Source organism: Tympanuchus pallidicinctus, unplaced genomic scaffold (assembly GCF_026119805.1).
Source record: "Tympanuchus pallidicinctus isolate F22 unplaced genomic scaffold, pur_lepc_1.0 scaffold8, whole genome shotgun sequence".
Classification (NCBI taxonomy): domain Eukaryota; kingdom Metazoa; phylum Chordata; class Aves; order Galliformes; family Phasianidae; genus Tympanuchus; species Tympanuchus pallidicinctus.
This window is the reverse complement of record NW_026294802.1, coordinates 4,405,492-4,432,229: the sequence shown is the minus strand read 5'-3', so window position 1 is coordinate 4,432,229 and position 26,738 is coordinate 4,405,492. Positions and strand designations below refer to the sequence as shown.

The 26,738-nt window shown below is 47.5% G+C and overlaps 1 protein-coding gene across 1 annotated transcript; it reads right to left on the bottom strand.

The window, feature by feature from the left end:
• SLC6A13 (solute carrier family 6 member 13) lies at positions 1 to 25,163 on the bottom strand. Its single transcript, XM_052667574.1, has 14 exons — positions 24,930 to 25,163; positions 22,268 to 22,402; positions 21,047 to 21,187; positions 20,492 to 20,576; positions 17,749 to 17,881; positions 14,698 to 14,832; positions 6,807 to 6,910; positions 4,031 to 4,155; positions 3,393 to 3,505; positions 3,115 to 3,252; positions 2,101 to 2,203; positions 1,355 to 1,455; positions 990 to 1,160; positions 1 to 508 (listed from the first exon to the last, which is right to left on the bottom strand). The coding sequence occupies exons 1-14, from the start codon at positions 25,135 to 25,137 to the stop codon at positions 389 to 391; spliced, it is 1,812 nt and encodes a 603-aa protein (XP_052523534.1). The 5' UTR covers positions 25,138 to 25,163; the 3' UTR covers positions 1 to 388.
• Between the last annotated feature and the right edge of the window lie 1,575 nt (positions 25,164 to 26,738).

Here is a 26,738-nt window from a genome sequence, read left to right as displayed (position 1 = left end):
TGTAACTAGAGAGGAAAGACAAGAATTTAATGGAATGAATGGAGAGCTCCCAAAGTCCACACCAGAGCCACAACTTTGAGACCCTGGCACTCTCCACTCCACGATCAGTCCTTCTTCTCTGCCCACCAGAAGGCTGGGGGTGCTCTGAAACACCGGTGTTCGATCTGCCCCTTCAGAGCCCTCTTAGGGAGAAGATTAAGGTGCATTGCTAACTCCACGCAGACCATCTCCACAGCAGCTTCTCCCTCAACCCTTCAGATCTTCCAGGGAAGGGAATTCAACCCAGAAATCCCTCTCTCCTAGGTGAGTGAATCCTTGTGTTGTCCAACACATGGTAAAAGCTGCATATGAAACCATCTTGGGGGAGGGAGGGAGAGCCCCACTGGTCCTAGCAGTGAGATTCCAGCTCTGTCAGCATCAGGAGGCCAGATCTGGTGGAAGGAAGACGCTGTCCCGTGCTTGGCCTCGAAGGCAAGTCCTCTAGCGGACAGGTGAGTTGATGGAACCTCTGGAAGGCAAAAGAAGGCACTGAACATGGTCTCAAGGATGAAAGGTAACTTGGCCCCTCCCCTTCCAGTCATGGGTATCATTCAGTCATTCAGACCACCCCTTCCTGAGCATTTGCAGGAGCTAGAGAACAGGTGGGATCTGGAGTTTTCTTGGAGCAAGACCCCAAGCTGCTGTCAAGGGCAGCCTCCATGCTGAGCTGAAGTACGGGATATCATCTTTTTCCTCATCATCTAATGAGTTTATTCCTAACGGCGTTTGCAAAGAGACAGAAGCAATAAACAAAGGGCACCAAGAGGCAACCATCAGCTTGGGGCAGCCAGGCAGAACTCAACAAAACCAACAGTTCAGTTATAGCAATGAACTCATTCAATGGATTCATTCTAGGATCCCTACTAATCAACCTGCAACACACAAACAACTCTCTTGAAAGTCTGGACAGCAGTACAGCCCTTGCCCTGATCCCAGAGCTTCTGTCTCACCTCTTTGAGAGAACCTTTGATGGTGGAGAGCTTGTAGACGATCCAGAGAGGGATGCACACCATGGAGGAGAGGGCCAGCAGCCAGCCCAGCGTATCCCCCCACCACGGATATACATATTTCTTGTTGTATGTCAGTGGGGTGTATTTGATCAGAGAAAACAAGAAGGTTGCCTGACAGGGTGAAAGAAGCCAAGAGAAAAAGTACAAGAAAATCAACATTGTTAGTCAAAGTAGGTCTGGTTACTCCACACCTGCACAGAATTACGTGGTAAAAGAGAGGCTACATAGCCTCAACACATGTGCAGATCCCTCCTTAAATATGTGTCTATGTATCTCAGAGGCACCCAGCTCTGCCCATCTCTCACCAAGCAAACTGCCGGAGTGATGAAAAGCCAGCAGTATTTGATGATGGGCCACGGCCGGTAGCCAATCATATCTTCAATGTTGTCGTAGAAACGCTCAGCACCTGCAGGAGAGGGGAATGATGTCTCATTGCTGAGGGAACAAGGGCAGCAGGGTCTGTGTGTCTTGAGGAGATGGCAGGTGAGGGCCCTGCTTCCCCACCATCTGGGAGCTCCCCCGAAAATGAGTCAGTAACCTCTTCATAGCCAAGAACCCTGCTAGGAACTTCGGTCCTGGATTAATGTCTGCTCACCCCAGAACAGCTCAGTGGGTTGCCACAGCCCTTCAGCTGGTATATCCTGTGCCCTGTGCTAGTATGTGAACTGAGGCTGTGACCTGAACCATATTTTATCCATCTCTTGTGAATGTCAGGGCTGAAAGAGGGCACACAAAAGCATCATGAGGATCTCAGTCTCCTCTATGCAAAGACTGGGAAACTTCCCCCAGGGAGCTTCATATCCCCACAGAAGGAGGGCCTCAACTTCAGGGGAACTTAGGAACCTACTGAGGATGTCTGCCAAGCAGCTCCCCTATAGCACTGCTGTGAGGAATGTCCCATCAGTTGAATCCACTGGCAACAAAGCAAGGGTTTAGAAGGTTGCCTTGCACTATGAAGTGATTTCCAAGAGGAAATATTGACAGGTGCATTGAGGGTGGGGAAAGTGAAAGCTTGAGGGTGCAGAATTGAGCCTTCCTGGTTCATACTCACCATAGACCCAGGCAACGCAGAGTGTCTCGAAGATGGCCACAAAGAGCAGGCACATGCCACTGGCAGCATAATAATCAAAGAGCTGGAAGACATACATCCCACCCTAGGGAGGGTCAAGTGGGCAGTGAGGAGAAGTGGAGAAAGAGAGAGGAGAAAGGAGTCAGGCACAAGCCAAGAGCTCCAGCCAGAGAAGAGCAGGAATTCAGCATCTTCTCCGTGACTAGGAGACCACCCTCTCCCTCAGGCACACTTTTAGCCAAAAACAAAGGCCATCTCCCTTGTGCTCAAGGCCTGATGAAGCTGTGTGGCAGATCTAGGAGACTTCTTGCTCTCAGGAGCCTCAGCAACCCTTCTGTCCTGGGCAGGGCAGGAGATGGGAAGTGACCATCAGAGATGGTGGGGATATTTTAGGAGAAGACAAAAACAAAGCAACTCTTTTAGCTGGAAACAAGGGTGGAAATCCCCCTTGAAGGCAGATTTGGCAGCATCAACATCACAACACACAGACTTCACTAAGTTTTAATTCCATACAAAAAGGAAATATATAGAAAATGAGTGTAATAGATACGGGGCACACTCTGGCTCACTAAATTTTCCATCCATTTTCCACCCAAGTTTTCAACCATTTTTATAGCTCCATACAGGAGCAAAGAAAAGGATAAAGGCTCACTCTAAACCATGTACCAACTACAGCAGTAAACGTTTAACACATGCTGATAAATTTATAACCAGAGATAAATTTATAACCAAAATATTGGCTGTTCAGAGCTCCAATTATCAGTCCTGGCAGGAAAGGTGACAGAACTGTAACTGGCACAAGCGATTAGGACAGGAAGGCAAACACCACAGGGAAGGGCAGGACAGGGCAGAGCAGGGCAGGGCAGCCTCCTTCAGGCACTTAGCAGCAGGATGAAGCTCACCCATCTCCAGTATAAATCCCACCACCTGACAGGTCCCTGCCAGAAGGCACTTAGACCCGGCAAACACCATGCAGGTGATCTGAGCCCAAAATACCTCAGTGAGCATCACCAGCCCCACCAGATAGGAGAGGATGGAGACTAGCAGGATGAGGGTCTCCCGGCGGTTCTTCTTGCGGAAGATGGTGGGGTACATGTCCACAAGAGCTGTGACGAGGCTCTCCACACAGACAAACTGCAAAGAGCAGAGATCCCACCTCTGTCAGCCCAACCAGAGCAGTTCACCAGCAGCCCCACACCTCTATCTGTCAAGTTCAAGCCTGTCTTGAAGGGGTAGTGACTTTAGTCCAGCAGAAAAGCATCCAGCACCTTTACCTGGCTGTCCAGTCCCAGTAAAACAACCATCAAGAAGAAGAAGCACGCCCAGAGTGGGGAGAAGGGCAGCATGACCACAGCCCGAGGGTAGGCGATGAATGCCAGGCCAGGTCCTGCGGGGAGAAGGGCTTCAGAGCAGGCAGCAGCATGGCACAGCATGGCACATCCCTGTGGACCCATATGAGGCAGACACCTGGCCAAGCGCCATGTGGGAAACTAAGGCAGAGTGGAGGAGCTCTGAAGGAGCAAGGAGAGAGGAAAATGGGGCACAGCAAGCTATGGCTGCATCACTGCTACAAGGACTGGGGTCCAGATGAGCCTCTGAGCCCAGCACAAGCCTAGGTATATGCCATGCAGTCACTGCATCCCTTCTGGAGAGCCATTACCTGCCTAACATAGCCCAAGTAGGCAGCTTACGTTGGCCTCAAGACATGGACATAGCATCATAACATTTCATGAGTGGGCATTTGTTTCTCCCTGGGTTTTGGAGGCAAAGAGCAGAGCTTCCCAACAGGACAGGAGCCTGCTTCTGCAACACTGTTTTCTCTGGGGCAGATACCCCATGGGCATGCCTCCTGGCCCAGGGTAAAAACAGAAACCTCCCATGACACCATCATCCCACCACAGCCCTCACTCACCTGACTCGGCCACCTCAGCGATAGGCACTCCCTGCTCCTCGGCCATGAAGCCCAGGATGGAGAAGATGGCAAAGCCAGCCACAAAGCTGGTGCCACTGTTGAGGAAGCAGAGGGCCACACAGTCCCTGGGAGGAGGAAGCACAGCATCAGCTGGAGGGTTCAGGTGTGACCCATACCCCATGTTAGCCCCTGCTCTCCTCACCCTTGAGATAGATTTGCTACATATCTAAACACCTTATGTTTTTCCTCTCCTTGTTCCTCAATTATGGGACAGTAGCAGAGATTATTTCTGCTTGAGAGGGGGGCAGTTATTTTTCCTTAATAGATTTCTCAGACCAGTTACAATGTTCTCAGTTCTCAGATCTGCAAAGTATCTCCTGGCCCTCACATTAGGAGAAAAAGATGAACAATTTATTTTCTAATTATTTGGATATCCAAATAATTGGATAATCTTTATTATCCAATTTATTTTCTCTGATCTATTCCCTTTTGTCTCTGTTTCATCTCATTCTCATCCATCTACTCGTTAAACTAAGCATTTCTTATCTATCCAATTCTTTTTTATTCTTCAGTCTCCCCATGCCTCCTGTGACTGCAGCCCTGGGGACAACTCTAACCTTTTCCAGAATCTTTCCAAAATACTCTGAACAAAACTGAACACACCCTTCCAGCATTTCATGGCCTACTCTGACTTTATTAAATGCTTTATTAAATGCTACTCTGCAAATCCGGTGTGATTTTCTCTACCAGTCTTTAGGTCTCTAGCATTCTGCTCCTCCCTGCACATTAACTGAATCTACTCACAGTCTGCAACCATTTCTAGAGATAAATCTTAGCTCACGCAGAGCCCCGATGCCCTACAAGTGGCTCAGATTATTCCTCCCCATATCACAGCACTTCGAGTGATGAAGGACTACCCAACACCTAAAATCTTTGCTCCACTTCTTAATTTCCTTATTAAGGCAGGAGAGACTTTATGAAACCTTCAGGGTGCATTCCAAAGAATCACCCAGAAGGTTCATGCTCTGCCAAGCTCAACTAGCCCCATGGGATGCTCGTGCCAGAACATCCTTTCTCCACCTGCTGTAAGCCATTTAATTTCCATTTATGTTCTCAGTTATTTTATACAAACTCACATTTATTTCCAATAGCTCCTCTTCCTTCCCAGTGTTTCTTCCCTCCTTCCCCCAGCTGTATGTATGAGGTTAGAACCTCCTTGGAAAGGCATGGGCTGAGAGATGCTCTCCAATCACCTGGCAGGTGGGAAGGGGTGTCATGGTGGGGGTAATATGCAAGAAATGGCCAGAGAAAAAGGAGTCCCCAGATTTTCACCTAGAAGGAAGCCATGGAGCCTCCCTTGCAATCCCAGAAAGTGAGAAATATCCCATACGGTGCTGTCTTGGACTGTTGTCATATGAACGGTGGTCCATCCTCCCCACATTCTTTCCTTTACCCAGGTCTCCAAAGGTTACATCTGACCTGAGAGAATTGTGTGGGACATCAAGCTTGTGTCCCTCTGTGTCATTACAGCCTGGCCCTGTCTTTCTGCACAAACCAAAGCTTCAGAGGATAGTATCAACTTGTTAAAATTGGGTAAATGTCTAAAAACAGGCTGGTCAAAGTCTTGATACCAGAACTTAGCACAGTTTCCCTAGCAAAGCCAAAGGCATGAAGGGCTTGTGCACAAATGGACCTGTCTCCTTTTCTTCTGCCTCTCTCAGCTACAGAAGCTTTTCACAACCTTGCTGCTCAGCAGTCCCTGTCATCACCTCCATGTCACACTTCCAGATTGGAGATGCACAGGGACAATGCTCAAGGATGTGCAACAGGCCAGAGCCAATCCATTTTGTCTTCTCTTCCCACAGCCTTTTCTCTCAGAACTGCATCTGACAGAAGGGACAATGTGAAAAGAAAAACAAGTCCCAGCCCAGCTGCTGCAGAGGCATCCCTACAGCAGGTGTGAAGTTTTAAGGTGAAGAGAAAGATGCCAAGCTAGGTCCACACAGTGGTCTGCTTGGATCTTCCACAATAATGACAACAAATTTGAATTTAAAAGGTGTGGGGAGCAACGTGGTCAGCAGAGAAAGGTGAGAAAGGAAGCAGGTAGCTTTTCTGGTCTCCCCTCATACTAACCTTTTGCCTCTGGATATACAGCCTCAGATGATGCATACATCTGCAGCAAACTGAGTGTGTTTTCACCTGAACACTTCAACTTGACAGCCTGATGCAATTTGGCAGCTGGGCTGACCTCTGACTGAGGGCAGCCCAGCATGGGGAGAGAATGCAAGAGGCAGGAGTCACACCTGTAGGTTTATATACAGACTGTACATAGCACGTAGGCACCCAGAGCACTGAAAAGTGTGCAAGACACTAGGTCTAAAAGAACTTACAGAGGATAAATCACAAGGTGAAAAGACTCCAATCTAGAGCCATTTGATCTCACAGCTCTGCTTCCCCTACCTATGTAAAAGGGGAGGTTGTGGTGTGGATTGGGATCCCAAGGCTAGTGAAGAGGATCTGGCTTTGATGGGTCTCATATGGTCTGGAAAAGGGAATTTGTCATCCATGACACGGACAGAAAGTTCCTGACATTTCCCTTGGGTACAAAGCACAGAGAGATGGATTGGAGAAGAAAACACCTGCAAAGTGTTTTTTTACATCTTGAGTAGAAATGGAAAGCATGATACTTCAAAAGGCCCTCAGCAGTTCACCAGCCTAATTGCACTGATGTCGAGGGAAGGGAAGGCTCAAGGCAGCAGAGCTGTGCTCTAGTTACCTGTAGCAGTTGTTATGGTATTTGTTATAGCTGCCCAGAGCTGTCAGGCATCCCAGACAAATTGCATACGAAAAGAAGATTTGAGTGCCTGCATCCATCCAGACCTGCAAGGGAGATGCAAACAGAGGTAAGAAGACAAGGCTAGCACAGAGCACAGATGGTGCACCAGTGGGAAGAGGCAGAGACCCAAGGGTCACCATAATCAGCAGAAAAAATCAGTGCTCAGGCAGTCAGCAATACCCTGCATTTAGACAAACCTTTGGTAGGAACAGGTTATGCAGTACAAGGAATTGCAGTGCTCTCTAAAGCACCCTGGGGTAGCAAGAGCCAAAGGGAAAGGAGGTGGTGCGAGATTTGCAAACCCACAGCACGTAGGGACCTTCATCATCATCTCTGTCCTTCTTAGGCAAGTGTGCAGAAAACTGTGACTCTCGATAGTCTCTTGGTAGCACGAGACTGAGTGAGCATTATCCAGGAGAGCTGAAGGAGCCCAGAAGAGGAGGGGGATATGATTTGGGCAAGCCTGGTGTCCCACTGAGTGGCACAGGTATCCATGGCTGGTGGCCTTTTCTCCAAGACCTAACTTCAAAAGTTCCAAAATGTAAAAGCAAATCAACTGGGGAGTAATATTAGAAATAAACAGAGTTGCTCACACAGAACATCTCTTGAAAGAAAATACTAGAATGATGTTAGTCCCACGAAGCCTCAACTCCACTTCGATCTCTCTGTCAAGAATACATCCCAGTGCTCAGAGCCTGACATTTGTCAATGACAAATCAGATTTGAAAGACTATTTGAAAGTCACTGATGCAATCATAGCCTCTGTCTTCTGCAGAGAGCAGCAAAAGCAGGGACCAGCAGTGAGGAATGAAGCAATGACAAAGATTGCTATCTAACATCTTTCTTCCTAAAGGGTTTATAAAATAGAGATAAGGCAAGCATTCAATCAATTGTGCTTCTACAGACAAAAGAGAAAGCAGTGAGGAAAGAAAAGTGGAAAAAAGTGATTATTGGGGTAAATTTAATAAGAAGAGTCTCCAAGTGGCTATGCCTTGGAGCAGCAGTGCTGGTGAGTCCTCAGATAAACACTCACCTTGCTCAGGGCCCTGCCTGGGGATGTATCCCAGGAACAGAAGCACCAGAGGGGAACACAGTGGTTTTGGTGATTCCAAATTATATCCGTACACGCTCAACCAAGGCCTCACGTCTTGAGGGGCAACCAGCTAGCACTCACTGGTGTCACTGCTTTCCCCAGCCATCCTGCAAATAGCTCAGTCAACATTCAGCCCCATCTTCTCCTCATCAGTCAAAACTGACAAGAAGAAACCCTTCTACGGGAAGTCAGATCAAATCTTTGATTTGCAGAATGGGAAGAGACAGATGATGGGGTTGGACTGGAACAGCTAGTTCTGGGCACAAGGATATTGAAAAAGTAGTTGGCTTTAGTCTTCTGTACTTTTTTTTTTTTGGAGGAGTGGGGTAGGGAAGCAGGTTTAGAAACCAAAATATTAGCTCACTATTGCATTTGAAAAAGACTGGAAAAAACAAAGTCTTTTATTTATCTATTTATTTTCTTCACAATTAATTCCTAAAGATTCTTCACCATATATTCTTCGCAATAAATTCCTAATCACTGTGTTTGTAAGCAGCCAGGGCACGGGCTTCACTTCTCCATTGCTTTTTGGGCACAGCAAGGCACTGAGACAGGCTTATCCAGCTGACATCCGTGCATCAATAATTTAAGCATCTTCTTACAGGTCAGGATGGAAAGTTCCGTTAGGCTTGATTTGTTGTTCTGCTGTTCATTGCTTGTGCTGTGTTTTGCCTTTTTTTTCAATAAAATTCCATCTTGAATTTCACTCTTTTGAGGTTTTTGAAGCACTTTCATGTCAGTTTGTTCAGGTAAAAAGACTTTTGCCATCAAACAGCATTCCCCACCCTTGCCATAACATTGGCTCCATTTCTGCAGCTCAAACTGATTTAACAGTGGTCAGAAATCTCAAAGATACCAACTACTTAAGAATTTCACAACAACCAGGGAACAGGAAAGACTCAGCATCCCCACTGAGAGGAAAGCTACAGGGAGGAGCAGTCAACCAGTGTTAAATATCAGATAAATCACATGAGCGGGAGACATGAGAAACATCCCAAGGGCAGGAAAAGAACTGGTGCTTTACCAGATGATGGTAGAAGTCAAATATCAAGACACCAAGCTTCATTAGCTCTGTGACTCATGAAGTGGCTTTGTTCCTACAGCCAGCAATACCCTTGATGTGCAGCAGAGATTAAGAATGGGGTCTGCAGGTTCCTGCTGCACTGCCTGGGGTGCACATCCTGAAGGATGTCTGTAGGGAATACGGGTCCTGCCACAGCATGTGTTCCCATTTGAAGCAAGGCAGCCTGTGGCTGAACCAGTGCAAACAAAGCTAAGTATGATACACGGAGATTCTGATCCTACTCAGTCATCCTGACTGTGAGCACCAGCTCAGACTGTACACACTTCTATTTCTCATTTTCAAAGGCTACTGAAGCTCTTGGGTGAAAGGCCACCCACTTCTACTCCCTTCCCAGACCCCTAGCATCTCCCACATTCTTTGAGTGCTGGACTCCAACAAGATTGATGCCATGGGTGTTATGGAGATGAGCAACAGCAGCATGACTCAGGACCTGGGGTGGGAAAGGTATTCAGCTCACCCCATCTCAGCCCCACAGTTTCATGGGTCCTACAAAAAGCACCTTCTCCTGAAAACAGTAGCCACATCTACTCTCCCAGAGCTGCCTCCTGTGCTCACTCCTCTCCCTCTTATGACTCAGAGAAATGTTCCTTCCAGCCCTTTCAATATCCTCCCCTCCCCACACGCTGCTAGAACAACAGCCTCTCATTATTTTAATATTTCCACTCCAACTAAAGGGGCTTGATGGGGTCACAGAGGGCTCTCTTTTCCCTGCAGAAAAGCATGCTGCTCTTCTCTGGCTGCAGCTCCGCTGCTGAAGTTTATCCTGTTGTTCAGATTTTGCTGGCACGTTGGCAGACTGGGTATTTTGCTGCCATTGCTGTCTGCAGTTTTTCAAGCCATCCAAGTTTATTTAATTCATAATTCAATTTCCTTGAACATGTTGTTTACTCCAGTTTGTAATAACCTCCTACTCTGTGTTTTTAACCAAAGCCTTCACACCTGAGATGCAGTTATTTGAGATGGTTATGGCCTAGCAGAGAACATTTTCCTTCCTCCCTTAATTTTCTTAGCAATATTTGCTTTATTACATGTACTAGAATTTAATAGGCCCCTGAACTGAAACAGATCCTTCCTTAGGAAAACCTCAGAGCACTTATAAATAACAGTAAAGAGCATTTTAGAGCAAAATGCTATTGAACATTGACAGTGGGACAGAGTGAACGCTCAGCAAGTTCACGGATGACATCAAGCTGTGTGGTGCGGTCAACACGCTCAAGGAACGAGTTGCCATCCTGAGGCACCTGGTGAACCTCATGAGATTCAATAAATTCAACTGCAAGGTATGCATGTGAGTTGTGGCAAACCCCTCTGGCAGTACAGGCTGGGGGATGTCAAGGTGGAACAAAGCCCTGCTGAAAACGACCTGGGGGTACTGGTGGATGGTGAACTGGGCATGAGTCAGCAAGGTGCCCTCACAGCCCAGAGTACCAACTGTATCCTGGACTGCATGAAAAGAAACACAGCCAGCAGATCAGGGATGTGATTTGCCCCTCTGTTCTGCACTGGTGAGATCTCACCTGGAGCACTGTGTCCCAGTCCTTAGTACAGGAGAGATGTAGACCAGTTGGAGTGCACCCAACCCCCTGTGAGGACAGGCTGAGAGAGCTGGGACTGTTCAGCCTGGAGAAGGGAAGGCTCTGGGGGACTTAAGAGTAGCCTTTCAGTATCTAAAGGTGTTCTGTAAGAAAGAAGGAGACAGACTCTTCCACAGGGTCTGCTATGTTAGAACAAGGGGAAATGGTTTCAAACCAAAAGATGGGAGATTAAATTGAAGATAAGGAAGAGGTTTTGTGCAATCAGGCAATCAGTGCAATCAGGTTTTGTGGTGAGGCACTGGCACCAGTTGCCCAGAGAGGTGGTGGATGCCCCATCCCTGGAGACACTCAAAGCCAGGTTGGATGGGACTCTGAGCAACCTGATCAACCTGTGGGTGTCCCTGTTCACTGCATGGGAGTTGAACTAGGTGACATTTAATGGTCCCTTCCAACTCAAATGATTCTATTCTAAGAAGCCTAGTGCATGCATCACACATCACACACAGGGGCCATGCTGGCAAGCGCTGAGATACCCCCAGCAGTCAGCAGAAGACGCAGCAGAGTAAGTCTCTGCTGCACAAGGCATCATTCTTGGGGTAGTGCAAAGCAAAGAGCAAAATTTAGGCAAGCCTTCAGCTGCTGTTCAATGAGTACCTTTTTAGAGAGCTATGCCGAGTTACCTGGCCACCTCCTTCAGTTCTCCCATCTCTGGAGGTGTTCAAGAAACATGTAGCAGTGGCACTGAAGGATGTGGTTAGTGGGCATGGTGGTGACAGGTTAGAGTTGGTCTAGATAATCTTAGTGGTCTTTTCCAACCTTAATGATGCTATGGTTTTATGGTTTTGGTTCCAGGAGAGCCCCCCACCTCTACACTTTCTGTAAACACTATAAGTAAAAAAAAACAAACAAGCTCTGGCTCATCCCAAAAACACAGCTGTTCTGCCCTCCTCCCCAAGGTGATGGGGAGGGAAGAAGGATGCTCCTGGACTCCAGGCTGTATGATTCTGCCTAAAAACAAACATACTGCCTTCGGAAAGGGGAAACGGGGCCAGCAACAGCATGACATGAGCACACAGGGACAAGCTGAAGGCTTGCTGGGGGAAAATAAACAAATAAGGGGAACAAATAATATTTAGCATGCCCATGGTTGCCTTCACCTCTTGCTGGGAAGCAGCAACTCTCATTGGCGGCGGAGCAAGCAGCAGGAGGGACCCAAATTTGAAGGCTCTGACCCCATCCCCAGCATGGCTGCAGGGGCCCATCGCCAAGAAGTTCTCAGAGGCCACAGGGGAAGCAGCTCCTTATGGCAAGCTCTTCTTTGTACAAAGACTTTCTGATGCTCGAGGGGTAAAGCACAAGCAGACACCACAAGACAGTTGTGTTTTGGGGAAATCTGGGGGAAAACAAAAGCGAGAGGTCTTGGGCATGTTCTGAGAAGCACTTTCTTGTGCTGAGAGGGACATTCTCCAAGGTTTCTAAGTTTTACTCTCCTTTTCTCAGTCAATAAACCTAATAATATTTAACTAGAAATATTTGAGACTGATACCAGAGTGAAAGGAAACCACTGCATTTTTTCTCTTTCAAGCAAGACCAAATACATCGCTAGCACTTTCTGCATCAATCCCATCAGCTATCTCTTCAACTCTGTCCATTACAATGGTACCTGGTCATGGTTTGCATTGACTGATAGAGAAACTACCAGTGCCAGAAAAAAAGTTGCTCCACCAACAAACTGCCCACTCTTCACCCCTATTTTTAGTGTGAATTATTTCATTTCAGCTTCCTGCAAGTGGACCACTCCACATCTCTCTCCATAATCACATCAGGAAATCCCAGAGTTATCTACTGAAATAAACAAGTCATAAAATTACCACAGAAAACATTGGGAAGGGTGGAGTGAGCAAGAGAGGAAGCGGTGAGCAACCCTGAGTTCCCCTGTCTGTTAAAACCCAGTCTGTACTGCGGAAAATATAGGAACCTTCTGGAGTTCAAAAAATGCAGTCAAGGGGGGGACAAAAAGAAACAAGCTCAGCAATTGGCTGGTATGCTACTTTAAAAATACACAATATTAAACAAGAAACAAACAATAGGGTTGGTTTGGGGGGGAATTTTTAGATTTGTGGCCTACAGTTCAAAATAAAGTCTCTCAGATGATTTTGCTGTTACCTGCTTCTACTTGAGCAGAAGTGGATTTTATTATGTAAAACTTGCTCAGCAGTTTCACTGTATGTCTGATCTATCTTTATATCAAATATTTTGCATTTAACCTTTTAATTGTAAACATTTTATAGAATGGGAAGAGGAAGGTGCAGGAAGATTTAGGGAATTGAAGACTTTATGGCTGGAAGAGACCATCATGCCAGAACTTGGACTGAATGATCCTTGTGGGTCTCTTCCAACTCAGGATATTCTATGATTAATCATCAGTCAGCTCTCGTGCACAGGATTTCATGGTTCTGTCCAAGGTCATTGAGCAGGTGAAAAGCAGTGATTTCCACACAGACACTTAATCACATCTTGGCTGCTTCTCCCCTGGTAGAATCTGCTAAATAATTCATCCCTTCTTTTCACATATGTTTTCATATACTTTTAAGCAGTTATCCTTTTGTCCCCTTGTATATTGTTTTCCCTTTATCTAAACCTCCCCCTGAGACTCCTTATTACAAGGCTCAGATCGAAGAGGTTATTATATTTTTTTTCTAATTTCCAGCATCCCTTCCTAGGCACTGCAGAACTTTGCATTTTTCCAGGCAGCGCTGGACAGCAGTAAGCAGTCACAGCCTTGTCCTGTGAGCACAAGTCGACTGTCATCAGCTTGGCTAGCAGCACATTTGCTGTCCCTGCATGGCAGCAGGGGCAAACTGTGTGCATGCAGGGCTTGGGGCACTAACCCTTACGTTTCCTATCCAATAGGAGAAAAATGAAGAAAATGCAAGACATGCTACCTGGTTTGGTGAGAGCCCTGTAAGCACAAGGCTTTGAAGAAGCAAGGAAGCACACTTGGAAAGTGGCAGAAGGATCTCACATCACATCAGCTCACACAGACCTGTCCTCACTCTCTTGAGAGTTTTAGAAAACCCCCTTCAACCTCTCTTCACCCCACAGGGAAGCAGGGCTGTCCTGCCCACCTCCTCCCTGCAGCCGAGAGAGAATGAGAGAAGCTGGTAATGCAAAACAAAGCCTTTCAGCCACTGCTTGGGCACACAAATGAGAGCAACTTCCAGAATGCTGGACAAGATCTCTGTGCACTTCACACGATGAAAACCAGATCTCCTTCAGCTGCAGACTGGAAGCCCTAAGTTAAACCTGCTCAACCAGAGTCACACCGTGCTGGAGGAACTGGCAAATTCAGAGCCCCCAGCAGCCTTAGCACATTGTCACCACACTCCACTGACCCTTGCTCCTTGCATCAGGCAGAGATGCCCACACTTGTAAAATTAACAGCAGAGTCAACACTAGGGCTAGAGCAGAAAGAGTTAATGGGGTTACAAAGGGTTTTGCTGGCCTATTTTCCAAGCAGGCACCCTTTAATCTCCTTTGGAAACACCTTCACACAAAGGCTGGTACAGCAGCTCAGCTGGAGCCAGGATTTAATGTGGAAGAACTTGTCCCAAAGAGATTAACAGCAGCAGTCAGGCACAGACTGTCCAGCCAGGCAGGCAGGAATTTCTCAATAAGGACTTGGGGGGGGGAGAAGGACAGCCAGGTCCTAGGGTGCATCAAGTCATCCTCATTCTCTCCTAGCTCCTCCTCCTCCTCACCCCTGCAACCCCAGACATTACAGAGCCCCCAAGCACAGTGGTATCCCCAAGAAATGACTGGTTCAGTTGACATTGCTCTCTCTGAGGGGGGTAAACCCACCGATGGCTTCTGCCACCTGTGTTCTTCTTGCTCCCAGGCAGTTCAGACCCACCTCAGATGAGAAAATACAGGAAGAGCACAGGGGAAGGCCAAGGGCCATCCGTATCATAGTCCTGCCTTATATCCAGTGTAGGTAAAGAGGAGACAGATGGAAGGAATTGGGAGAAAGATAGTATGGAAAGAAAAAAGAAGGAAAGAAGATAGCCACAGGCATCCAGGCAAGCACAACTCAGCCGTTCATTTTTTCACCGGTCTTACCTGAGGATCCCCGAGTCGACTGAGGTCTGGGTAAAGGTAGAAGAGGATTCCCTGGGATGCCCCAGGCAGGGAGACTCCCCGGATCAGCAGGACTACCAGCATGAGGTACGGGAACGTGGCTGTGAAGTACACCACCTAGAAATGGAACATAGGAACAGGCATGAGCACTCCAAGCACCTTGCTACCTTGCTTTAGCCTACACTGAGAAGAAATGCATTTTTTTATATGTGCCCAGGAACTGCGTGGTGTGGCACAGCATGTTTGGAGCCAGAGAAAATCTTGCTAGTCCTAGGAGTGAACCGGAGTGAGAGTTGGGCTGTCATGAGAGCAGCTCCACCGAAGACAGCAGTAATACTTGTCTGCATCAGCAGAGGGGCTATGCATCCCCAGCTCAGTTGCTAATTGCTGTAGTGTGCCACAATACCACATTGTGCTCTGTGTTTCCAAATTGTCAAACTAGTCGAGGTCTGATGCAGCCTCCCCAGCAGTTCAAGTAGCGTCATTAATGTCTTTGCATTTCTCCTGCACATTCAAGACTTATTGATCACCTTTAAAACAGTTGCTCAATTTGTTGTATCACACTGGGCCAGCAAAGAAATGTTGCTCCTTCAGGTTTTTCCTGTGTGGACGTGCTGATCAGCACACTTCAACTTAATGCTACCTTACAGCTCTTTTCTCAGCTTCAGCAGTTACGCACTGAAGAACCGAAGAACTTCTCTAGAGGAACCACAATATGTGATGCTGTGAAATCATCTGTTTCTCCCACCTGCCCATCCATCCAGAACGAGCTGTTTCAAAATCCCCTTAAAGCACACCATTCCCTGATGGCAGGGACAGGCTTCTGCAGCAGAGGAAGTACTGTCAGCAGCAAGAGGATGATTTCCCTGAGCAACACAACCACCTTCCCTCTTCCCTGGATAATTCTTGTGAGACAAGCAGTGCTTCAAAAAGATTTTTTCTGGATCCATCCTGTTGATATACTTTATTTGAATAAAACAACGTCCAAAGAACCTGACACTGCCATGGGAGCCCTGCTCTAAGTTGAGATACACGTTTTGGTAATTCAGTCTTGTTATGTAGAAGGACAGAAGGATTTGAGTGATATCCTACCCTTGAAAAACAAACTCTTTGATTATCACCTCTGCCTGCAGCCCCAAGTTCTCTATGCATTTAATACACCTTGCTCTATATATCACAGCAGTCTGGGGTAATGTCACAGAGATCAGTGAAAAACATCTCCCTGCTGGGGCTCATGATTGCCTGAGATGTCTGCGCAAGCAGCTCCATCCCTGTCTGTCTGAATCTGCATCCTAGGCGTTGAAGGAACCCAGGGACAGCATTCTTCAACACTGGCAAATGCCATCATTCATTTCAATCTCAAGGTTTCAAGAAGGCTCTGATTTAGAGCTTCTCAGTGACAGTTAATCAAATCTATGGGTCCTGCGAGTTTAACAGTCATCTCTGTACTTACCACAGAACCAAATTATTGCTTCAGGATATGACAGGATGAAAGCCTAATATTTCTCAGCTCACGAAATCAAAATATTTGAAACAGAAATCTCAAAAATAACCCATTGCCTTTCAACCTTGGTGCATTTTCTTCCAGGGTGGCAAGTTGCATACTTTCAGATGGATCTCTAAAAAACATCAATTTTAGGAGCTCAGAACGCAATCTGCTTGTTCTCTTGTGTATGGTTCAGATTCTGGACTTGGTAATGTCCTGTGTGCCTGTGAGTGCTCACATGTTGAGCTTTTCACTCAACAGTCACTTACATCTGCACTGAGACCAGCGGCCTGGATTTGGAGAATGTTTTCTTGAATGGAGAGTTCCAAACTTCTATCTGACAACATGGACATCTGGATCCAATAAGATATTACTCAATGCTTGGCTCAAAACCAATCTTTTTATTTCTTGGGCAGTGTTAGCTCTAGCTCCATCACCAGGAACCTTGCCGGGACCAGTGTGATCATTCTGTCACATGCTGGTCAACAACATCCAGGGTTTATTTGAACCTGATCCACATGCCTCAGCAAAGTGATTCCATCTGTGACAACCTCCTGCATCTGCGAGAGCTCCCTGGGGACAGGCAATCTCTACATCTGAGGATGCAAACTGCTGTGTAAAACTGTTCTGTGTAGGACAAATTCAGTTCAAGGGCTGATAAACCAATGGGCCATGTATCTCTACTGGAAGGTTTCTGTTTTCATCTCACCATTGCTAGTCCTTTTTGCTAAGAGTCACTTGCATTTAGCACTGAACTCAGATCTGAAATAGATTGGATTTGTTCTCAGCACTTCCCACACTATGTTTGCTGTACTTTCATATCATTTTAGCTGTTATTATACTGCCTCTGCTTTCTTTTACCAGGCCACTACAGCAAGCAGTTGCTCTTTTCTTCTAATTTTACTCCATGGAAACCAGGAAATACTGTCTCTGCAAGCTGCTTGACTTTGCCTTCATGTTTCACAATTCTGGACTATCCTGGAAGCAGGAGGAACTGATAACATCCATGCCATCAACTTGATGGAAATGGATGCAGCTACAATTTACAACCCACCACACTGAAGAGACGCCGTCTAGATAACATACTAAACAATTTCACTTCCATCTGTTTTTGCTGCCTCCAGACTGGGAATGGGTCAGGAGGCAGAAGTAGAAACAAATTGTGTCAGTGCTGCAACAGAGGGAGGAGGCAGGGGTGAGGCAGCTCAGGATGGAGCTGGATAGTCTCACCAACCTGCCTCGGAGAAATACCTCTGTGATAACCAGCGTGGCTAAAAAAGGAAATCTTATACATGGGGAATGCAAGCATCTATAGGAAGAGCTAGGACCAACAGGAAAGACAAAAAGAAGATCCCCATGATGCTGAGGCAGAGAAAGCTTTAAGTACATGGGCGTTTACTATCTAATAAATGAGAAAATATCCAGCAGGGGCACAAACTGTTCATGCTGTGGCAGAAGGGAAGGGAACTTGAACCACCTCTTACATACAAAGATAGCAATGGCTCCTGGGCCAGCACTTGGAGGCTCAATGTGAGCCTAGAACTCACCTTTCCTGTGGACTTGACCCCTTTCCAGATACAAAAGTAGCACATGATCCACGCCAGTAGCAAACACAGGGCCAGCTCCCAACGCAGGCTGCCCAGGTGCTGGATGCCATCAGAAATCTTCAGCACTCTCCTTCTGTAGAGGGAGAAGAAAACAGCACCCAAGTGTCTCCAGTGTCGGCCACCATTGTTCCCAACACACCTCTCACCACATCTCCAGAGCACCTAACAACTTTGAGGAGAAAGGATGTTCTACAAACAAGACCCAGCTCTGAGCTGCAAGCTGCAGAGGTGTCAAACTGTAGCCCACTACTGGAATTAGACTACTGGACCAGTACTACCAGCCTGGAGGTTCACACATGGTTTCTACACTTGCTCTCAAGCTGGGCTGTTGGGTCAAGACATTTCTTTTCCTTTCCCCCTCCAACCTTTAGCGTTTCTGCTCCCTCTTGCACTTACCAGCTTACAAGGCTAAGGTCTTACAATCTCACCCTTGCCTTAAAGCAGCTTTCTGAGCTATGGGTATGGCAGGTCTTCCTCACCATTTACAGAAGCAAGAACTCATTCTCCTCCTTCTGTCTTCTACGCTGCACTGATGGATCTGAGTGTGAAACTGTCCCAAACCCCAGTCCTGAGATGAGCAGAGAAGGACATGTGCTACCTTAAAGCCCCAGCAGCAGTGTGTACAGCACGCTCACAAACCCACCCTGTTGCAATTATCCCCAAATCAAGTTTGCATTCCTGGAGAACCATAGTCTGAGATGGATTGAGAGGATAAGAGGGGTTCACAGGAAATCAGGCTGTTCCTCTGAATATTTTATTTTCATCTTGCTTTCTTTCCTGCTTCTAGGGGCATGGACTCTGTAACCAGTGAGGGAAGAGTAACCAGTTAGTGTGTAACTAACAGGACACTGTACCACAGCCAGGAAGGGCCACAGCAGTGTGCCTTCACCCCAGTGGCAGGTCAGTGCTTCCCTAGGAAACTCCTGCCTCCTGCACCCTTTCCCCAACACTACACTGGAAATTTCCAGTCCTGTGTGCTGGCACTTCAGTAACACAGGGACGCTCACAGTGGTGAAGTAAGCATCAGCTTTTCCAGCAGCCAGCCTCAGGAAGAGCAGTCTAAGTTCATAACAGCATCTAACTGCCTGCAAGCAGTTTAAAGGAAAAAAGTAAAAGGGAACTGTAGGAGAAGAGGAAAATACCAACTACGGAAGGAATAAATGCCATAAGCTTATTAGCAGCAATGTATGCATTCAGTGTCTTCCAGCCTGTAATGATCTCTCTGCTCACAGGCAAATGCAAGTGAAGTGCTTCGCCCTGTGCTGCCCCAGGGATGCTCTGGGGACATGATGTACTCTGTGCTGGTGGTACACAGCAGTGAGGGCACAGCCCTCTACCAGCCACTGTTCACCAAGTAATCTGTGGTGGCAGCAGGGCTTGCCTTCTCAGTCTTTCAGCAAGGACTTGGTACTGGTCTGTGTCCATCATCAGAGAGCCAGCAGGTCTAAGCCTTCATGCCAGAAATAAAGGAACTCTGTACTTTGGAGTAAACTAGTGCATGGGCACGAGGGAAGGAGACCATGAAAATGAGGGCACAGATTTTACCAGGCTGTGAGCTGAACTCGGTACTTTGTTCTCATTTTGGTAAGCTTCTCCCCTTAGAATGGCTTGCATATTAGCCACTCTGAAATAAAAATGTCTAATATCTAATATTCATTACCTACTATCTAATAAAAACATCACTAGTATGGATCCCTTTAGTAATTCAAAAGGCTTTAAGGTTTCCTCCTCAACAGCTTACCATGCTAAAGCTCACAAAACATGCAGACAAAGACCCACCACAGTGATGCTGCAGAGTGGATCACCACAGATCTCACCCCGCTTCCAGCTGCAGTCTTAGGACCCATATCCTGAGCATGGACCCAGCCACCAGGCAGGTCAAGGTCTGCAACCTATATATAAATCCTGATAGAAGCACATGGTTATGGCTCTCATTTCCTGAAGCAGTGATGAGGTTTAATGAGGTTTGTACCCTTGGTAAGTCTGATCCATGGTTTGAAGATAGGGAACATACAGCCAATTCACCTGCATTGCAGGAGAAAACAACTGTGTAAGGGAGTTCATGGGTGGCAGTGAAGAGAAGCAGCACAAATAGGGAAAGGGGAGAGCAACAGCAGAGGAATAAAGGAGAAGAAAAAAGATCGAGAATCAGAGGAAGCAAAGCAACAGCGAGGCAAGGTCTTGCACAGAGTCAGCTGGCCTTCATTGAAATCAGTGAGAGAAAGAAGCTGAAACAGTCCGGGGGTAAATACAGTGTAAGACTTACATGTCCATTTCACTGGTTTTATTGCCCTCTTTATAAGTTTTAATGAAAAATATATTTTTTAAAATATTTTCTTAATTTTATATATCAGCAGGATTCTATTTTTTTTTATATGCAGCCCAAGACAATTCCTCTTCACTCAGTGCATCCCAGGCAAATCAAAAGGCTGGACACCTCTGGACAAGTCCACTGGCACTGAGACACACCAGCACAGCTCTGGACAAACACCACAGGCTCAGTGATGCCATCCTTGACTGACTGTGCTGTCCCCAAGAGCCTTTGCCCTGATCTGACCAGCTTGCTCACTGTCACCTCTTCTGACCAGCGTGGTTTAATAGGAAGTACCTCTGCAGGTTGGTTCATTGCCCTGGGATTGCTTGTCTTGGAAGAAAGAGGGATACCAGCCCGTCCTTTACTTACTCCCAGAACTCGATGACTGGGGAGGTGGCATTTTCACTGGTCACATTTAGGGTTGAATTCGCCCTCTGAAACTCCATGCAGTTCCCTGTAGGAGAAGCCCAGGGAGGGAAGGAGTGTGAGTAGTAGTGGCTGGAGTACTGAAGGATCAGAAAAAATGCTCCCTTTCCATCCACAGTGACAGCACTCATTAGTATTGACTCAGAGACAAACTTTGAGTAGTCCCAAAGACGCACCAAAGGAGATCCCTCCAGGTCAAGGCTGGCAAGAAACCTGGGACAATCAAGAAGATGGCATTTAATTTTTCCTTCCAGCAGGCACAGAGAGCAGTCCCAACCAGCACTGGCTCTGTGGCTAACACACAACAGGATGACGGGATTTTTCATCACTGCCAAAGAGGAAGATAGTCTCAGTGGCTGCAGCTTCTTCCCCAAAGCATCAGCAGCACAAATCTGGGGGCTCCCCACACCTACAAGCCCCACTGTGACTGAGTTTTGGGTTTCATAGGTTCAGCATGGGCATACCTTTTCCTGGAGCCAAAGGATCCTCCACACCTACCTGTGTTCCATTCATGATCACAGCTGCCCCAGGGAAGGTCGATGGTAAATGAACTGAAGAGATAGAACAAGGCCCAGGCCAAGACAATGATGTAGTAGAAGTTCAGGAGCACAACGATGACCTGTGAGGCATAACCAATTCCTGCAGAAAGGAGGCCCCAGGTGAACCACATGTTGAAAGATGGAAGCAGGCTTCACCAAAGGCTCAGTGCCTTTCCATCTGACAGCACGCACTGTGCTGCATCCCTGCCCCACATCTTGACTGTGCTGCTGGATCTACACCAACAAGCTAGCCACTCATGCCATCATCTCCTTTCCACATCCCACCATCTGTGCAGGTACTTTAACACAACCCTCACCAGCAGATGGACTTGGAGGGCAGTCACTTTGGGATGAATGTGCTCTTTGGGCCTCAGACCTACTAGAAATGCAGCCTTACAGGGAGCTGAGGTTCTAAGCATCAGGTGTTGCCTGGCCAGCAATGCAGACAGCTGAATCTGCCCAGCATCTCCAGGCCTTGGGCAGTCCACATGAAGCACTCTGTGGAGTCCAGACCCAAGGCAGAAGGAAGGGCTGGGAGTCTGGACAGGGGATAGACAGTGTGTGGCTGGAAAACCACCCAGAGAGACAGAAACACATGACAGTGCTCCAGCTGCTGAATAATACCTACTCTACCAAAATTCAGTTTCCCTTCATTTTTTCATCCTTCTTCCTTCTACACTGTTTGGGAAGTTTTTGTGTTAACATGCAACTTCCCTGATAGATGCCAGAGGAGTATCTGAAAGATTCGGTATGTAGGATAGAAGCTACTGTTAAGACCTGAGAGATCACAGAAAGTGACTTGAAACTGGATAATCATGCTGAAATAGTGCAAGAAGTGGATCTGACAGCTAATGATTTATTAAGACAGCTGACACCTTTCACCATGAAGATTTTAAGCCCTCCACAAACTCGGGAAAATGACTTAGCACCGATTTACAGGGACAGTCGTATATTTTAAGTAAGTTGCTGATAACTGCCAGGAGCATTTTCATCATTAGATCTTGAAGATCATTTTTATTGGGCGCAAAGCTTCTGTCCAGAGATCTGGACATGAAGAAGGAATCCGGGACGCAATGTTTGGTGAGAAGGCGTAATTTTGGGAAGGTTTGGGATGTACAGTGCGTGGTCAGAGGATGAGCGCAGTGTCCCCCAAAGGTCCCCGGACCTCAAACCCACTCACCTTCAAAGAGGGGACAGATCTTCCGCCAGGCTGTCACACCTCCTTGGCTGGTGTACTGTCCCAGTGCCGTCTCCAGGAAGAAGACAGGGATGCCACAGGTGAAGAGGAAGATGAGGTAAGGGATGAAAAAGGCACCTGGCAGATTCAAGCAGCACAGAGGAGAAATAAGCTCCTTCACGTGGCTGGATTCAGCTCATCAGTTAGCATCAATACAGGTTAGGGTTTGACCTACTGCAGAGGTTCTTCGCAGAAAAGGACCCGGGTGTTCTGGTGGACAACAGGCTGGCCACAAGCCAGCAGTGAGCTCTTGTGGCCAAGAAGGCCAGTGGCATCCTGGGATGCATTAATAACAGTATAACCAGCAGGTCAAGGGAGATTGTCCTCCTCTCTTTTCTGCCCTGATGAGGCTACATTTTAGACTACAGTGTCCAGTTCTAGGCTCCCAGTTCAAAAAAGACAGGGATCTCCTCGAAAGAATCCAGTGGAAGACTACAAAGATAATAAATGGCCTGGAGTATCTCCCATATGAGGAAAGGCTGAGTAACCTGCATCTGTTCAGCCTGGGGAAGACTGAGGGGGGAATGTCATTAATGTTTATAATCATCTAAGGGGAGGCAGAAGGCAAATTAATGAGGCCAGGCTCCTCTCAGTGATGGATAGGACAAGGAGCAATGGCCTAAAACTTGAACATAGGAAGTTCCACACAAACATGGGGAAGAAATTCTTTATGGTAAGGGTGATGGTGCACTGGAATAGGCTGCATTGACCAGAGAGGCTGTGGAGTCTCCTTCTATGGAGATATTCAAGACCCATCTGGCTGCCTACTTGTGCAATCAAATGTAGGGAACCTGCTTCAGCGAGAGGTTTGGACTCAACAATCTCTTGAGGTCAATTCCAACCCCTGCAATTCTGTGATTCTGTGATCTTCAGCCTGAGAAAGTCCCTCTGAGATACCACATGGGGACAGCATGAGAAGGATGTATGCTGAGGAGGGTAGGAAGGGCATGGAAAAAGGGATTTTCCTCAAGTACAATTGCTCAGAGCGATGTGATTGCCTGAGAAACTTAGTACATGGGAAAGAAGATAAGGAAGGAAAGTCTCTAGGCCTTTTTTTTTTTTGTGTGTGTATGTGTGTGTGTGTGCAGAAAACAGGTCTCAGTACTTGCATATAAATAAAAGAGAACATCCTGCCATAAAGTCATTATGGTTTTGGAACAAGTTGTCAGTTCCTTTTATGCTGATTATTCTGACTATAAAAGCACCAAAAAACTGAGGATACATGTAGAGTAATACCTCCACCCAGCCTGGGTTTGCTGATCAAAACAACATGCAAAGGGAAACGCATTACATGCAGTTACAGAAATGTATATCCCTCACACCAGCAGCCAGGGCTGCCCTACAGTCAAGACCTGCCATGAAACCAGGCAGAGAAGGACGAAACCCATCAGGTGTTTGTTACCCCAGGTTGGCATTAATTGCAGTAACAGCTTTCATCCTGCAGAGCCTGAAGGATGGTCCCACAAGCTGCTCAAGAGCCCAGCTTCGTTGATGACCTATTGAGGAGACTCAAGCCCTGCCTTCCCCCTACGTAGTCCTCTTCTGTGCCAGACAGATGCTAACTGGCTCTCAGGTCAAGCTGACAGGAGTTCAGAAGGAATAACAATCCTCAGACACAAGCAAACTAAAAACTCCCTTCCCTGCAGCACCAGGGCTGCACACCAGACAGGCTGCCCCAGTATTTCCCAATCGGCCAGACTTGCCTGCCATGGGAGGGCCTGACGATAGGGAAATAACTTTTTTTTTCCTGTTTACATTTTTTTTCTGCCATTGCACAGAACTTAAATATGGCATTGCTAAATACTCTCCCAAGCCCTCTCTGAACTGTCCCCAGCCACCAGCCTATAGGGCTCAGCAGGCAGTGATGCCAGGCAGGCTTCAGGCCCTGCTGCCTGACAGGATCCATGCAGGGAGGGGAGCAGGCACTGCTCTCACACAGCCCCACGGGAAGAGGAGCAAGAACAGCCCTCCCTTTCAACAGAGAATAACATTCCCAAGCTCATGGTGAAAAGGAACAAGCACCAAGCAAAGCACAGCGTGAAAGTAGCTAAACAGCAGCTAATCCTCTTTTGTGCCCTTGGGAGGAAAGCAGTTTAGCGGGGCCCATGAGACTGCCCCCAGCAAACGGCAGGGGATTTCAGCCCTGGCTCCCCAGTGCCCACCAACTCCACACCATGTGCTGCATCCCTTCACCTCTGCCCTTCCAGAGAGCCCAATTAACAACTAATCACCAAACTGAGAGAGAAGCTCCCTCCCTGCATACCACCAAATCCAACCTGAGAATTGCTTTGGGCTTTCATGTTTTAAATAAAGTTTTCTCTCCTAAAAGGCTGCCTTAATTTAAAAGCAGGCACAAGATTCTGAACAAGTGCAGCCCGAGGGAGGCCAGGGGTCATTGCTGAGCTGAGAGACTGTGTAGCATTCACGTACCAGGTGACAGCCATGTTCCTTCTGACCCTTACGCACACTGCTCTGTGCCTCATCACCCTGCAATGGAGCCCCTGGGTTGAGTCTTATGGATCAGGCACTGCAGGTGAGCAAGGCTCAACACAGGTATCATGGTGGGAATGTGGTGACCAGTGAAGCTGGCTGGGGCTGCACTCACCTCCACCGTTCTTGTAGCAGAGGTAGGGGAAGCGCCAGACATTTCCCAGGCCGATGATCTCCCCAGCCACCGACAGGACGTATTCCAGCTTGTTGTTCCAATGCCCTCGCTCCAGAGTCTCATCCTTCTCTTCCTTCTCCTTCTCCATGCTGGGTTGTGCAGGCACCGTTTCGCCATTACTAACAGCACCAGGGACACTGTAATCCATCCCACCTTCAGAAAGAGTTTCCTTTGTTATGTTCAAAACAAGCTGTGCAATAAGGCCAAAATTTGGGCAATGGAGGGCAAGAGACGGGAGAGATGCACAAACACCTGCGTGCCAAACCCTTACTTGTTCCTTATAATGATTCCTGCTAGAAGAAAGGTGCCAAGAGCATATGTGAACTTTGCCTGGGCAAGCCATTATTAGTTTCATCACTTTTAATCAACCCATCTGAAAACATTCCTGCTTCTGGAAGCCCATCTGTCTGCAGAATCTCCCACAGAAGCAGAGACTGAGGAACAGAGCTGGAGCTGGAATGGGGTGAGAGTAGGATTAGAAACTTAATGAGAGGTCTTGTACGGGTTTCTTGTCACCTCTTTTGCCATTTACTAAGGTCTGGCTTCACAGACCATGTAGTGAAAGCCAGAAAGCACAGAAAATTTTTTAGATGTAGAAAGAGGACAAAATGAAATTAGAGTTTTTCTTTCAGTGGTGGCAGCTGTTAAGAGTGATTTACTAGATGTGACATAAGAGTAATTTGATTTTGAGGATGGTGCTATCCTTCCGTGTGCTGAAAAACTACAAATGCCACAGCCTTCCCAAGGTTCTGCCTATTCTGCAGCCACCAATTTTTTTTACTCAGAGGGCGGTGAGGTGGTTGCACAGCTGCCCAGAGAAGCAGTGGTGCCCCATCCCTCGAGGCACTGAGGGCGAGGTTAGATGGGGCCCTGGGCAGCCTGATCTGCTGGGTGGCAGCCCTGCTCAAAGCAGGAGGGTTGGAGGCCGGTGGACTTTGAGGTCCATTCCAAACCAAAACATTCTAAGATTCTGTAATTTAGGAGGCTGGAGGTTTGAGCCTGTTCCTCGTGGGCATGATGCCCTCCTGGCTACAGAGCCTTGCAGGGGAAAGGCTGAGGGCAGTTGTTCGCACCAAATCCTGGTACTGACGTTGGGATTGCTGAAGACCCTTGCACCACAGAGGACACCTTCTTCCACTAGTTTGCCGCAGGCTCTCAGCAGCCCTTCCAGCCTCAGTGTAATGCAGGAAATTTTGGCCATCCATTCACACTGTCACCAAGAGAGCAGGAAAAGGCACTGGCAGCAAATGACACTCTTCACCCGGGGAGGAGAAAAAAAAAAACAACAGGCAAAGCAGCACTTTGACCCTCTCCCTCCCTCCCTGCCTTGCCCTGCACGGCCCCCTATAAAGCACTCGGGGAGGCAAAGAGGAGTCAGGAGCCCTCACAGGAGTTTGACAGCAGCTGCTTAGAAGGATCGGAGGAACCGTCAGTAGAACAGTCAGAGTTAGAAAATGATTAAACGAGCAGAACGCGAGGTGACCTCTCATCCACATGAGACACAGGTGGGCATGGGGGGCAGGAACGGGTTTACCTGGAGGATGGCACTGTCGGAGCACTAGCAGGCAGGAGAGGTGAAGGCAGGTCTGAAAGGTGCTGGCGATTTAAAGTGTGGAAAGAAAAAATTCAGCCGTGGTGTAATCCTAGACTTCGCCCAACCCACATTCCTTCCCCCACCCCCCAGGGCTGGACAAAAACCTACACATGACTGATTTCATGGCCAGTGCAAAGGGGCTCTTTCCCCCTGCC